The 14,094-nt window shown below is 40.3% G+C and overlaps 1 protein-coding gene across 4 annotated transcripts in view; it reads left to right on the top strand.

Moving 5' to 3' along the window:
* The window catches only part of DSTYK (dual serine/threonine and tyrosine protein kinase), a 45,986-nt gene extending 32,207 nt beyond the window's left edge, over positions 1-13,779 (top strand). For 3 of the 4 annotated variants that reach the window (XM_044445813.1, XM_044445831.1, XM_044445839.1), the window contains 6 exons: positions 186-342; positions 1,511-1,643; positions 3,582-3,695; positions 4,576-4,690; positions 6,348-6,482; positions 9,747-13,779. In XM_044445813.1, coding sequence (XP_044301748.1) covers positions 186-342; positions 1,511-1,643; positions 3,582-3,695; positions 4,576-4,690; positions 6,348-6,482; positions 9,747-9,934 — 842 coding nt within the window. In that variant the 3' untranslated portion in view covers positions 9,935-13,779. The remainder of the gene's footprint in view (positions 1-185; positions 343-1,510; positions 1,644-3,581; positions 3,696-4,575; positions 4,691-6,347; positions 6,483-9,746) is intronic. The other variant, XM_044445822.1, reaches the window with a different exon arrangement.
* Positions 13,780-14,094: the final 315 nt, after the last annotated feature.

Raw genomic sequence — 14,094 nt, 5'->3', positions numbered from 1 at the left:
ATTAGATTCAAGTACTACCGATTTGGCATAGTGCTATTATTGCTCTAAGTGTTGAGACACTTCCCAAAATGCTGATTCGGTACTATTCCAGACACACATCACTTGAATGAATGAAATCTGAGGAATGCAACTAAGGAGGTAAATAGAAAATACTCTATTTGATAATGTAGTTCTTTATGTTTCAGGTAAACCAAAACTAGGTCATGAGCTGGGCCGAGGACAGTATGGTGTAGTGTATTTGTGTAATGCCTGGGGTGGCCACTTCCCATGTGCACTCAAATCTGTTGTTCCACCAGATGAAAAGCACTGGAATGATCTTGCACTTGAGTTTCACTATATGAGGTATGTAGTATTAAACGCTCTTCTGTAATGAGCAGGAAATAGGCTCATAGACCTTGGGAAAGGGAACAGAAATGGGAATGGGAGGCCCTTTTATCCAAGGGCTGGATTGTTTCCCAGTCCAATCCTATCAGGCCAAATGACATCAGGTGGATGGAGACCCATTTAAAGTCTCTCCCTCTCTTGCTATGTCATCTGCATTCAGGCCTGCTTTTTTCTATGCAGAGAGAGGCATAAAAAGGTAAAGGTTTCCCCTTGACATTAAAGTCCAGTCATGACTGACTCTAGGGGGTGGTGCTCATCTCCGTTTCCTAGCTGAGGGAGCCAGCGTTTGTCTGTGGACAGTCTCCATGGTCATGTGGCCAGCATGACTAAACACAAAAAAGCTCTGTTAGTGCATACAGGAGTTGTTTTCTGCAAGTAATGGTTGGGTCAGCCTGCCCCTTCCAGCCCTGCTTATGACCAAACTGCAGTGCTAGGAGAATGGCAAGGGAATTGGCTGGCATTTGCAGTAGATCTAGCAGCTCCATCTTAATTTCAAGTTAGGAAGTGCACTGACTGGGGCATAATTGGGTGGGAAGAAGCAAGCCCTGGCTGAGTGGCATGAGTATGTCCCAGGTTATCTCTAATCTCTGGAGCTAACAAAGGGATTCCCTGCTTTGCTGCAAAGGTGCAGGCACTTAGGGAGGGCAAGAGTGTGCTCAAACCTTTGCAGGCAGGATTAGGCCCCAGCCTGTTAAGCAATGCCCCTAACTTTGGCTCTAAATGAATGGTAGTCTAGTGGAGCTTCATTCTGTTTAATAGACAAATGAACAAACTGCTATCCTGATAGAATTGGAAATAACTTTGGCCACAAAACTTTGGCTTCATGGTAAATCTACTATGAATTTTTCTATGCTATAGTTTGAGACAGCATGTTGTAATTGACTGATATGCCATAGCTTAGAATGCTTACTTAGGATGCTAAGATAAAAAGAATATTCATCCAAAAATGGATTTTGTTATATATGTATTTCTAGAATTGAAAGCTAAAGGAAAATCATCTTGGACCTTTACATTAATAAAAATGGCTTATATTATATTCTCTTGTTTTGTTACTTCTTTTTCCTCTAAGAGGTAAACCAGGCAGAATTACTCTTGTTCTTGACACTTGTGTTACATCTTTCTCTAGGTCTTTACCAAAGCATGAGCGATTGGTAGACTTACACGGATCAGTGATAGATTATGGATATGGGGGAGGTTCCAGCATCGCTGTTCTACTGATAATGGAACAATTGCACAGAGACCTCTATACAGGATTAAAGGTGAGGAACAGAAATGTTTAATAGGAAATTTGGCAGTGTAAATATTTACCAGCTCCAGTAGCTCTTACATTCATGTAACCATTGCTAGCCAGAGATGTATTACTCACAGGTGTGTTTCAAGTGTAACTGTGAGCATTCACATCTCCAATATCCTTTTCAGCACTCCAGTGAGTCTGAATTTAGGAGCCTTGTAAAGCTGCTTTAGGGCTCTGGGGATGGTGGAAGGTTGTGGGGGAGACAACAGCTTTTTAGACCTTTCTGACTTCTTGAACCCTCTCGCCATGTGGCAGTTGGTGCCAACCAGCTCTGGAATTACTATTGCTATAAACTGATGTGGGGAAAGCTTCTTGGGAATGAAAAAGGGACACCATGTCTTTCCTTCCCTTCTGAAATCACCTTCTGTGTAGTGCTGGGAAGAAAATGTTTTACCTCCAAGAGCACATCCCCTGATCCTGTTCTCCCTCAGGCCACAATAATCTGTTACAGTGTTCAAACAAACCGGTTCCCTTTATTTTTATCCCAGCTGACACCCTTTATATTCCATGGCTTCCAAAGCCAATTGAACATGCTCAGTCCTCATGGGGTGCTCACTCTTGCTCTGTGTGTGTGTGAAAGTTCTTTTAACTTTCAAAACCATATTCTTCAGCAAACTTGGAATCTCCTGAGTAGTGAAATGAGGCCATACACTGACAAACTGATAACCACCAGGACCAACTTAAGTTCTATATTAGAATTTATGATGACGTGACTCTGAAGTGCGCCTCCCCCCACCCCTCCCTCCCTCCCTCCCTCCCTCCCTCCCTCCCTCTCTCTCTCTCTCTCTCTCTCTCTCACATACTCACACACTCACACACTTGTATGCTGCCCAATTGTGCCACAGCACCTCTGGATGGCTCACAAAATGAAATAAAAACACAATAAAAACCATAACACATTACACATAAAAACAACAATAAACTACAGCAAAACATACAAAACAAGAGTCTATGGCAATTAGTTATTTAAAAGTATTTTTTTAAAAATGGTTTTCACCTGACACCGAAAAGAAAGCAAGGAAGGTGCCAGGCGAATCTCCTTGGGGAGAGCATTCCAAATATGGGAAGCAGCTGCAGAAAAGGCCCTCCTCCTAGCGGCCATCCCTTTCACCTCCTTAGGAGATGGCTCACACAGGAGGGTCACCTGCGTAGATCTCAAAGGCCGGGTAGGCACATATGAGTGCAGGCACTCGCTAAGATAACCGAGGCCAATCTATTCAGGTTGTTCTTACTCTTTCTCCCCTGCACCCTCACACACACACACACACACACACACACACAGAGAGAGAGAGAGAGAGAGCGCACATTTTTGACCAGCAATAAACAATATTTAATATTAATATTTGGATCTCAAGTAAAACAACACATCAATGATATATTTTATAATTGGCTTGGCTCCATCTTGCTACATTCTTCTGTCTCTCTTTGACGATTCTAGCACAGTGATTCATTTTCTAGCATTTCCTCAAGGGTGATCTGTAGGAGGTCACACCTTCATGGTGGATGGAGATGAAGCCAGTAAAGGGAAACCCTAGGGTTATCGCTTCTTCCCTCTGCTCCTTCATCTTTCCTCTTTCACTTTTCTCTCAACCTACAACCAGAGGCACCCATGCCTAGAGATCTAAATCAGCTGCAGTTGTGGGAGAGGGGGGCTGACAAGAATGAATGCAGTGCATCTGGTTCTGGCTAGCCATGTGGGAGCAGAGCAGTGCATTTCAGTAAAATGAGGTAGGACAGCGCAAGCAGACCCCTTTAAGCTAATACTCTAGGAAGAAACAATTTTCCTAAAGGATCCTTTTCATTAGAGTGACTCCCATCTAATGCAAGAAGCACTGCATAATTACTAGGGAGGTCAATCCTATTAAGGAAATGGTACTAAGATTTTTTTTTCTTTTTTCTTCAGGCTGGGTTGACACTGGAAACACGGTTGCAGATTGCATTGGATGTAGTTGAAGGGATTCGATTTCTTCATAGCCAGGGGCTTGTTCACAGAGACATCAAGCTTAAAAATGTATTGGTAAGGAATAGCTTTCTGCCTGTAGCTTTGTACTCCTTGCTGAAATGGAGTGAGACATCAGTCAATAAAATAGTGGCATTGTTCAAGCTATTTCCTGAAAATGCTATTACATAAAACAAAAAGCACTATGTTGGGAAGTGAGAGGAAGACCATGAGCATAGTGGTCTCTGCCATTCTGAAGCGTAAAACAGAGACTTTTTCTGTATATAGAAAACTAAAGAACAGCAGAGACAGAACTTCCCAAGACTAGGGAGAACAGTATTTCAGAAGAACCTGGGGAATATTTTGTCTCTGTATGACTAGATTAGTTGTCTTTTAAAAAAATAAACTGAATCACATCAGATTTACATGGAATTGACATTTTTTTTCTAAACCGAGAGAAAAGATCCTAAACTGAGCTTACATCTAAAAAGTAGTTCACTGCAACTTGAAATTGCCTGGGGTAGATAGAGACAATCCTATTCTGTCTGACAACAGAAATCTGATCCATTGAATGAAACTGACAAGTTCAGGATAGACAAAAGAACATACCATCAGTTTGGGAGTGGGATGGCTGCTAGTTCAGATATTACAACAATTATCAAGGAGGACATCTATGTTCGTGACTATTGGGGTAGCTAAAAGTTGAATTTCCAAGATAGCATCTTCTAATTTGAAATTATACTAGGACCAACCAGTGGGGGTTAGCTGTTCCTTTTGTGTCTGACAATAAATTTTTGGAGCATATGTATGTCCTTCAACTTGGTTTGGCAAAGGCATTTATGACAGGTTTTTATAATTGGGATTGCTTGCAAAAGATATTACAGTGAAAGTGATGATATGTTAGGCTGCTAAGGTAATTCTCGAGTATGATATGAGATTTATTTTGTATCCTTGACAGCTTGATAAAAACAATAGAGCTAAAATCACAGACCTGGGATTCTGCAAACCTGAAGCAATGATGTCTGGCAGTATTGTTGGAACACCTATCCATATGGCTCCTGAACTCTTCACAGGTGAACTTGTGGATCTCCCTTATAAAAAACAACTTTGGATTGCTCCTTTAATAGATGGATACTGCTGCAGTATATCTTTTACCAGATAATTTTTCACTAAAAGAATGGTTAAGCAGAGCCCTCATTCTATAGCTTGCCTCAATGTGAAAATGCAGGGTTGGTACGGACAAGAAACATAATTCTGTGGCAACACCACACTTGATGAAATTAAAGGTTCCCTATCATGAGACCCAAAGAACAGCTCTAAGAAGCGGGTTTTGCAAACTTTCCAAAAACTGCTTGGAGATGGACTTGGGTAAATTGGAAGGGAAGTTGGTGGAGGCAGCCACAGAAATTACCTTTTCATGTCCTTGCAGCCTGAAACTGACAGAAAAGTGGTGTTATTGAAGGTGCCCTTGGTTGATAATTCGTTATTGTGTTAGGGCACTCTAAGAAATTACTTAATTTAGTGGAAGCAATATATTGAATTTGGAACTGCAGTCACTTTCATCCTTGTACAAACTGTAGCAAAGTCCTGATTCAAACACTTTTCTGCTTAGCTGATGCTTCTGAATATTATTATTATTATTATTATTATTATTATTATTATTATTATTATTATAACATTTCTGTGCCGCCCCTTGCTGAAGCCTCGGGGCGGCTTACAACACAATGAGATACATTGAAATACAATAGAACATAATAAATTACCAATAAATACAAAAATACAAAAAATACATTGAGATACAATAATATAAAATTAAAATTAACAGTATAAAATAAGTAAATAAAGAATATAGGAGGAGGAAAGAGAAGGAAGAAGAAGTTGCCCTGGCCAGATCATATATTTTAACAATTAAAATGATGTTTAAATAAAAAGGTCTTTACCTGGCGCCGAAAAACCAGTAACAACGGTGCCAGGCGGACCTCTTTGGGGAGTGAATTCCATAGGTTGGGTGCCACTGCAGAGAAAGCCCTCCTCCGAGTACTTACTCTCCTAATTTCTTTCATGGAGGGTTCCCGGAGAAGGGACTCTCCCGCAGATCTCAAGGGGCGGTCGGGCATATATGGACATAAGCGCTCGTTCAGGTAGCCAGGACCCAAGCCGTTTAGGGCTTTATAGGTTATAACCAACACCTTGAATTGGGCCCGGGCTTCAATGGGAAGCCAGTGAAGCTGACAGAGGACTGGAGTCATGTGAGCATAACACTCCGTCCCCGTCAGCAACCTGGCAGCTCTATTTTGCACCAATTGAAGTGTTCGGACCGTCTTCAGGGGAAGCCCCACGTAAAGCGCGTTACAGAAGTCTATTCTAGCTTTATGCTCCAGAGTGCCACATGTACCACAGAACATTTTAGGCACTCTTTCCATGCAGATCCACTAGATCATAGGAAAGTAATGGTTGATGCCATCAGTTCCCAGGAAGGGGCATCACTGACCTCATTTACAGCATGATCCATCGGTCTCTTGTGGGAAGGGTAGTTAAGAATTCATGTGGTCCCAGACTATAGTGTTCAATGGGAAGTAGTCCTGAAAAAGGAGCGTAAATTGGACCTTCACTTGTTGCCAGAGGTCCCAGTTATGTAGTGTGTTAATATTTCCATACTTCAGACTAATACATAATGGAAATGATGCCCATGAAAGTATTCAACCAATATTTGTTGTTCATTTGTCACAGGGAAATATGATAACTCTGTAGATGTGTATGCATTTGGCATCTTGTTCTGGTACATCTGTTCAGGACATGTAAAGTTACCAGAAGCCTTTGAGAGATGTGCAAGCAAGGACCACCTTTGGAACAATGTACGAAAAGGTAGGCATGGCTGCAACACAAAGGCATGATATAAAGTTGAGAGGTATTGAAAAATGACTCCATTTCAAGTTGTTCTCAGATGATGAGGCTAAAGTTTTTGACTTGCAGTCCTCTGTGCTGCTTGATGAGCCAGCTGTTGAAACTCAGGACAATGTCCAACACCTCCTTCAATGCAGTACAGATGGTATCCCTTCCTGAAGAAAACTTTGGAAGCACCCAGTATCTTCTCATATTCCGTGATATGCTAGGGGAGCAATCCAATGCTTGTTTAGATGGAAAAAGCTCTACAATTCCTTGTATGCCCCAGGCAGCATGGCTCACTGGCATACGCTGGGAATTGCAGGACATTTTTCTGTCCAAATATGCATAGGATTATACCTTAAAGGCATGTTAGTGGGTGCTAATTCTGCAAAACTGAAGATGGAGCACAGATTTCCATTGCAATGAGGCTTTCCATGGGTGAAGTGCTTTGTGGTAGTTTTCAGAAGAACCTAAATAAGGTAGTATGGAAGTGGTAGCAATGTCCTTGCATCTCTTGCTGCTGCTGCTGCTGTTCAGAATAGCTGCGAAAACTGAAGCAGATATGGTGGATGAGAGAAACAGAAGGAAGAGGAATAGCTCCTATATTCTGCTGTGTTCACATATAATTTCAGGCTTTTCTTGAAGGCTAACAGTTGTAGTGGGGGATCTCCAGCCTTTGCACCAGAGTAGGAACAAAAGACCTTTCAGACCAACCTGCCAGTGCTTTCAACAGGCCACATCCCCTCAACGGTGAAATATACCTCGTTCTGTCCTTGTGTATCTCGCTTCTGCTTGCCACCTTCCCTTGTGTGAAAGCTGCACTGTGGAGCTAAAGAAAAATGCTCCTATAATATGATAGAGACTTCTTGTTTGAGACTCAATGTGGCTAAGCAACTTGAGGGTCAGGGGAGCCGAAGTGGAGCAGGGAGAATGCTGGGTCTTTCTACTCCTCTGAAGTCAGGACTCACGCTGGCTGAAGAATAAGGAGACTGGTATTCTGTGCTGCAGCACTGGCAAGATATCAAATTTGGCTTTTGCAAACTTCTGCCACTCTGTACATCTATTTCTTTTTGGCACTTTTATGCTAGCTTGCTGTGTCATACTGCAGCAGCTTCAACATAGAAATTGAAATTGAGAGACTGAAATTTGTAAACATCTTGGAGTTCAAATAGAAGCCACTCAGATTCTTTGTCCGTCCAAGAGTTGCTGCTGCAGTAGCTCTATCCTTGTGAAGATTTGCTCTGATTTCCTCTTCATCCCTGTTCCTCTCAAATCGCTTTTGTTTCCTGCCCATCTCAAAACTAAAGTATGATTTCCCAAAGGGGAAGAGGTTCTTGTCTAGTCTTTTTCAGGTAAGTGCTACCTCACAGGGTTGTTGTTATGGGGATAAGAAGGAGGAGGAGAATGATGTAAGCTGCCTTGAGCCCTTTGTAGGAAAAAGGCAGGATATAAATCACAATATAAATAAAAAAATAAAAATAAAACTAGCTCCAGAGGGAGAGAAAAGGGGAAGTGTGTGTAAAAAAGTGGAGGGATAAAGATTAAATGTGTGTGTGAATGTGAGAGGGGATTGTATATGCCTTTGATATCCCTGTAACTGGTATGCTGCACCTGGAAGGAAACCTGCTTGGAAATACGGCTCTAATGGTAAAACATGCTCCGTACCTCACTGGCTTATAGCTTGTAAAACTGAGGCTGCAATCCTGTACACACACAGCCTAAGAGTAAGTTCCACTGAGTATGAATAAACTTATTTCTGAGTAAAATTGTACTCTAAACCATTGCTTTTGTGACTTAATTTCATTATAGCACAGTGAGCATTTCTGTTTTTCCAGTAGTCCTGCTGTGCTATGCACAAAAAACTGCTAGTGTGTTCTTGCTACTAAATTGTAAGTTGCTTTGATGGCTGTGATGGAAAAGCAGGATATAAGTTCAAAATATAAACAAACACCCCTGTATTTAATTCCATCTGCTCTTTTCAGATGACAGCTTTTAAGAACTAGGATTTCAGAGTTTAGGATTAGACTTCACTTTTATAAGAACATAGGATACCACTTTTAAGCTAGTTAGAACAAGCTTAAAGCTTACTTGAAGCAAGGCAATGATAATTTAGTCATGCATGAGTTTGAAAAAAATGTTTGAATGATCCTTTAAAAAATCCAGCAGTATGTTCATTCACCTTTAAAGTATTTAAGAACTTGTTGCTTGGAGTGGAGAATATAAAATGTAAAGTCTGCACATCATTTGGGACTGCAATATGGTCTGTGTGAAAATTATATTAGATGTTCGCAGAATTACTGTGGCCTGCTGCATAGCAGCATCTGGTATTAAAATATGGTATTAATCACTCATCGTTTCTACATGCTTTAATCTCCCATGATTTCCCATCTCTTCACTTTTCCTAGGAAATCTACCATATGGATAGTCACAGCTGTGAAAATCAGTTACAGAACATAACATGTAATGCAGGGGCGGGCAAATCATGGTCTGTCCCCCCACTAAATCCTCTGCTACCGCACTGTTGGATCCCTATCTATTCTACTGTAATACCAGATGCATGGGAAATGCACAGATTGTTTTGCAGGAGAAACATGCTTCTTCCAGCCTACAGAACATGTGTTTGGCAGCAGTAGGGAATGTGATTCTTCTGGGATAATGGATGCACACTCCCCACATGCCTTGTTTCATAGCAGAATTGCTAGGAATCTTATTGTGTAGCCTTTTCCAATAGTTGGGACAAGCTGTGGACCATGGAGGGTTTCAGGGAGGTGAATGTGAGCCTCCAATGCAGCAAAGTTGACCTCCTCTGATGTAATAGATAAACTAGCAAAAATATGCAATTTAACAATTTACTGCACCATCCTATGCATGTCTACTGACTTCATTGGAACTTGCTCAGGGCTGCAGTTTTTGTATTTCTAAGAGCTGATACTTAATGTATGAAAATAGGCTCACGGTCTGCTCATGTGAACAGTGCTGGAAAAGCTTACTGTCAACAGCAACTTCTATAAGTAGGGGGAGCCTTATCTTCCTACTACATCTGAACAGATTACTTATGCAAGTACTACTCATGCATATTGGAGATGTTTCCTAATGCTGCTCAGAGCCTTTGTCCAAATTGGAACAGATATCCCAGTGGCCAGATGAAACTACTTGGATCATTGCAAGAGCAAAACTGGAAAAGTTGAGATCAAGACATGTTTCTCCTTTCATCAAATAAATGTTCTTGTTCTCTTTTCCCAGGAGTACGCCCTGAACGCCTTCCCATTTTTGATGAGGAATGTTGGCAGCTGATGGAAGCCTGCTGGGATGGGGATCCTTCCCAGCGCCCACTCCTAGGTATAGTCCAGCCCATGTTGCAGGGTATAATGGACAGACTTTGCAAGTTGAACTCGGAACAGTTAAACAAAGGGTTAGATGATTCTACTTGAAAATGAAGTTTTGTAGGAACTGTTTTACTAGATGATAACTCTGCTCCCCATCTTGCCACTGGCAACTCAAGACGTATCTCTTTGGAAGAGACCAGCCAAAAAAAGTTGTGCTCTTATGCAAGAGAATATCATAATTCCACCTCATACACAGCAGGCAGAGACATTGATTCCCAGTACACACTACTAATGCAAGTTGCCAGTGCTTCCTTCCTTTATTAAAAAGCAAATCAAAAGATGGGGAATTCAGTCCTCTTTGTCTGGAAGGAATTTTGCTTATCCCATTCAGGTTGCACTAAAGGAAAAAGCACTGTGTGTTTCAGAATTCTGGCAGCCAGCACATTTGCATCTTCAGCTACAGTCTGCTAGCAGTCTGTTTATCGGCTTCCCTGAATTTCTCACACATGAATGTGGTTTTTGGAAGAAATAAGTTTGTATCCCTTTCACAGAGAGGGCAATCCTGCTAATTTTAGCAACATGGACTCTGAGGGGAATGAGCTAATGTTGACTTCCGATAATACTTGGTATGTTTACATGGATGGATCAAAGCATCCAAACTCATAAGGGGAAAGCCGCACTGCAATGGTATACCCAAAGGTATAAGCTATCTGTCATGTGAACCAAGCTCTTTTTGGTAAATGCTTAATAGCAAGTCGTCAGACATCCAACTGAAGATGACATTTTGTATTAATTACAATCTTATAGCAAGATGGGTACTCCACCAAAAGACTTTGCACATACAGAAATAGAAACACAGGTTATTAGTAACTACTGTTGCTACCCAATGGAAATTAGTAGATCCTGTTTTTAACTACAGAATTTCTTTTTTGTTTTGTACTAAGTATAAAGGCAATGACTGTTTTAAACTCTAATATTGACAGGTCATTTTAAAAGATTTCTTCAGCTGTTTATTTTTAAGCCATTCCCTTGAAAAGTATCTAAGAAACTTGCCTTTATTCCATAGATATGCATGGTTGCTATGTCTGACCATCATTTACTTCCTTGGGGTTTGTCATATGGCTGTATTTAATCTAGGAGTACATTGCAGGGAACCCATGCAGAAGAAAGTTCAGATACATATTAAATGAAGGACTCTTTCCAATGAAGTCTACATACCCTTCATAAGTATTCTTTGCATTTGCCAGTGCAAGAACTAGCTTCTTAGCATAACAAAGTTTTGATGGGGGTGTAGTCTGAAATGGAGAACGAACCTGGCATGGGTAAGGAAAAGGACCAATTGTGAATGTTTCTTCAGATGTTTGAAGAGTGAGATGTGTAACCACATTCTCCATCTTTCATGCAATGAGACATGCACCAGTTCCATATTCATAGGATAATCTACTCTGCTAAGCCAATCAAACCTACAACATATAATACTTTGCTTCTGGGGTTGCTTCTGTTGTAAAGAGCAGAAATGCAGCCTTTTGCCTGTTTACATAAATCACTAGAGACAAAAGTAACCCCGCAAAGTTGCTCATTAGCCTAAACAAACCCTTTTTGTGTGTGCAATAAAATTGAAATCATGATTTTAAAATGATTGCTTTTACTGAATGGGCATTCATTGTTACATGGTGGTTTAACCTGTATCGGCACTTCTTTCCACAAATTGTAGCATTTGGCATCTTGAACTGAAATGAGCAGCAATAGCTGCCAACTATCCTCACTGAAAAGCACACATTCTCAACTAGGAAGTCATAGAAATGTCACTTATGTAAATTATTCTGGACCACCATTCCAGTCACTTGACAGTATTATTCATTTCATATCCATTCACTCTGTGTTACAGTGGTTAATGACCTTGTTTAGAATTAGGGTCTAGGTCAGTATTTTTGCAAGTATAGACATAGTTTATGTAAAATAAAATAAATAAAACTATTTGAAAATGAGTTGTATAGCTTTTCCCAAGCAGCTACTTCCTACATCTTTTGCCCTGTGCCTTTGAAAAAACACAAAAACAAAAAACCTGAGTCAAAAGTTATTCCTCAGTTTCACAAAACTGGCTCCATACACCTCCTGCAGTGTACAACCATGCATGCACTTCTTTGTTGGACATACATTTTGTTACTTTGATCAATCCTAAAGCAGAATCCATAGCTCCTGAAATGCTCAACAAGAACAGGTGAGTTTTGTGCTGTTTAAAGGTTCTACTCCTTAAAATAAAACCCATGCCATATTAGCAATGCTATATATTTTCCTTATAATAGTACTACCCTTGTGGCCTAAGAATGAAGCATTTAAGTAAACACACTAAATACGTTCACATAAAGCTATAGGGAGAAGCTAAGGAGTCACCATAGATATTGTGGTGGAAATGATGGCCATCGGTGAATGCAGAGCAACTATCGCTGCTGTCATCTTAATTTAGTGACTGCAAATGCATTAACCAAGAGATCTGTTGAAGGCATAACAACAGATATTTCTTTAAAAATTATTGTTGTGTCCATGTAAAATGTTATACTTTAAAATACAAGTTTTTCCTTCTCTCAGAACCACAGTTTACTAGAATTCATTCTTCATCACCCACTATGTTTTATATCTAGAAGGAAACTGTTTACTGAATTGTTCAAGGTTTACATGTTGCCACCTATTGTTGGCTGAAACAGGTGCTCCAAAAGAGGTTTCCTTAGAGCTGGAAATATAAATTGAGCTTGTTTACAAAGTAAGTATACCTGCAGAAATTAGAGCTGAAAGGATCAAAGTGTCCATGTTGGTGCTAGCAGCTGATAGTTCAAAGATGGAGTTGTTCAAAATTGATCAATTACCAGGGTACTGCTTATTTCTGCTTTGGAAACTGGCCATTTTGGCTCTGGACAAACACTACATAGGAGCTGCATGAGCTAAACTTTAGCTGCTAATGCAAGGCTTGAATGCAATGTACGACTGTCATGTTGTGGGTGCTGGAGTGTTGCCTTCAGCTTACTGGTGCATTACTGTTGCCTATCACATTGCTGCCTAGTCAAGTGGATTGTACAAGTTTTTATTTGGCAACTGACAGGTTTTTTTCTTCCACTTCTTTTATTAATGGTGACTTGACTTTACAATACAAGCTTGTCTAGTTAGCCTAATGAAGTAGGAAGCTATTCCATTTACTTCTTTTAGCACTTCTGTTTTGTTAGTCTTTCTCTCTGCCCTGCCCTCCACTCCCAATGACATTGTTCGGAGGGTCATGAGATGCTTGAATGTTGGCTTTTGCAGGGTGACATATTAATGGGCGGAACATCAGTGCTGCATCCCTATTTATTTAATGTGGTTCTGGGTTGAGCTCCTTTCATGTATAGAGATGTACATAATGCTTCCTCTGTATCCACTGGTCTCTTACCTAGTTGTCATCCTTATTTTAAAACTCTTAATATTATGATTTTTTTCCTCCGGGGAGAATAGGAGCACATCTATATGTGAAACTCCCTCAGGGTCATACATAGCACTGCATTTCTTAAACTTCTTAATGCTTCCTTTGTTTTGGTTCTGTTAAACTGATGGTCCACTGTTACACTTAGCTGTTGGGGGAGGGAGAAACATGAGAGAGTTGTACAGTTCCATTGTAATGCCTATTGAGTTTGTACTACTTAAAAAAACCTGATGTATATTAGTATTAAAGGCAAAGATAACAAACTTACCAACTGTATAGGAAAAGTGCAATAACATGGAAATGCAAATAAGAATATTTCTCTTGTATTCTGTAATACTAATTCCCTCTCTACTTCAGTACCCCCCTCCATTATATGTATTTTAAGAGACGCGACTGTGAGTCAAGACTTCATTTAGTGCCATAATGAAGGTCTGTTTTAATAGACGATAGAATGCACAGAAGTGTTGTGCTGTATAATAAAGGTCGCATTAACGTTTTATGCTCCTTGTGTGACTTACTCTTTCAATAGTATTGTAAGTTAAATATTGCAGATTTTGAGTTGCTCAAATCTCCACATGGGAGGGCACTGAGCAATTAAACCTACTTAAAATGAGAATTAGTATCGCCTAGGGCAGGGATTGGCAACATTAAACACTCAAAGAGCCATTTGGACCGTTTTCCCACAGAAAAGAAAACACCGGGAGCCACAAAACCCTTTTGACATCTAAAATGAAGATAACACTGCATATATCGTGTTTTACCTTTATGCTATGTATAAAAAAACTATAGTGTGTTTGCATTTATGAAATCAGTG

This window comes from Varanus komodoensis, unplaced genomic scaffold, assembly GCF_004798865.1.
Source record: "Varanus komodoensis strain SLA01 unplaced genomic scaffold, ASM479886v1 scaffold1, whole genome shotgun sequence".
Classification (NCBI taxonomy): domain Eukaryota; kingdom Metazoa; phylum Chordata; class Lepidosauria; order Squamata; family Varanidae; genus Varanus; species Varanus komodoensis.
Note: the sequence above shows the minus strand (reverse complement) of the source record. Positions and strands in the feature narration are given on the sequence as shown.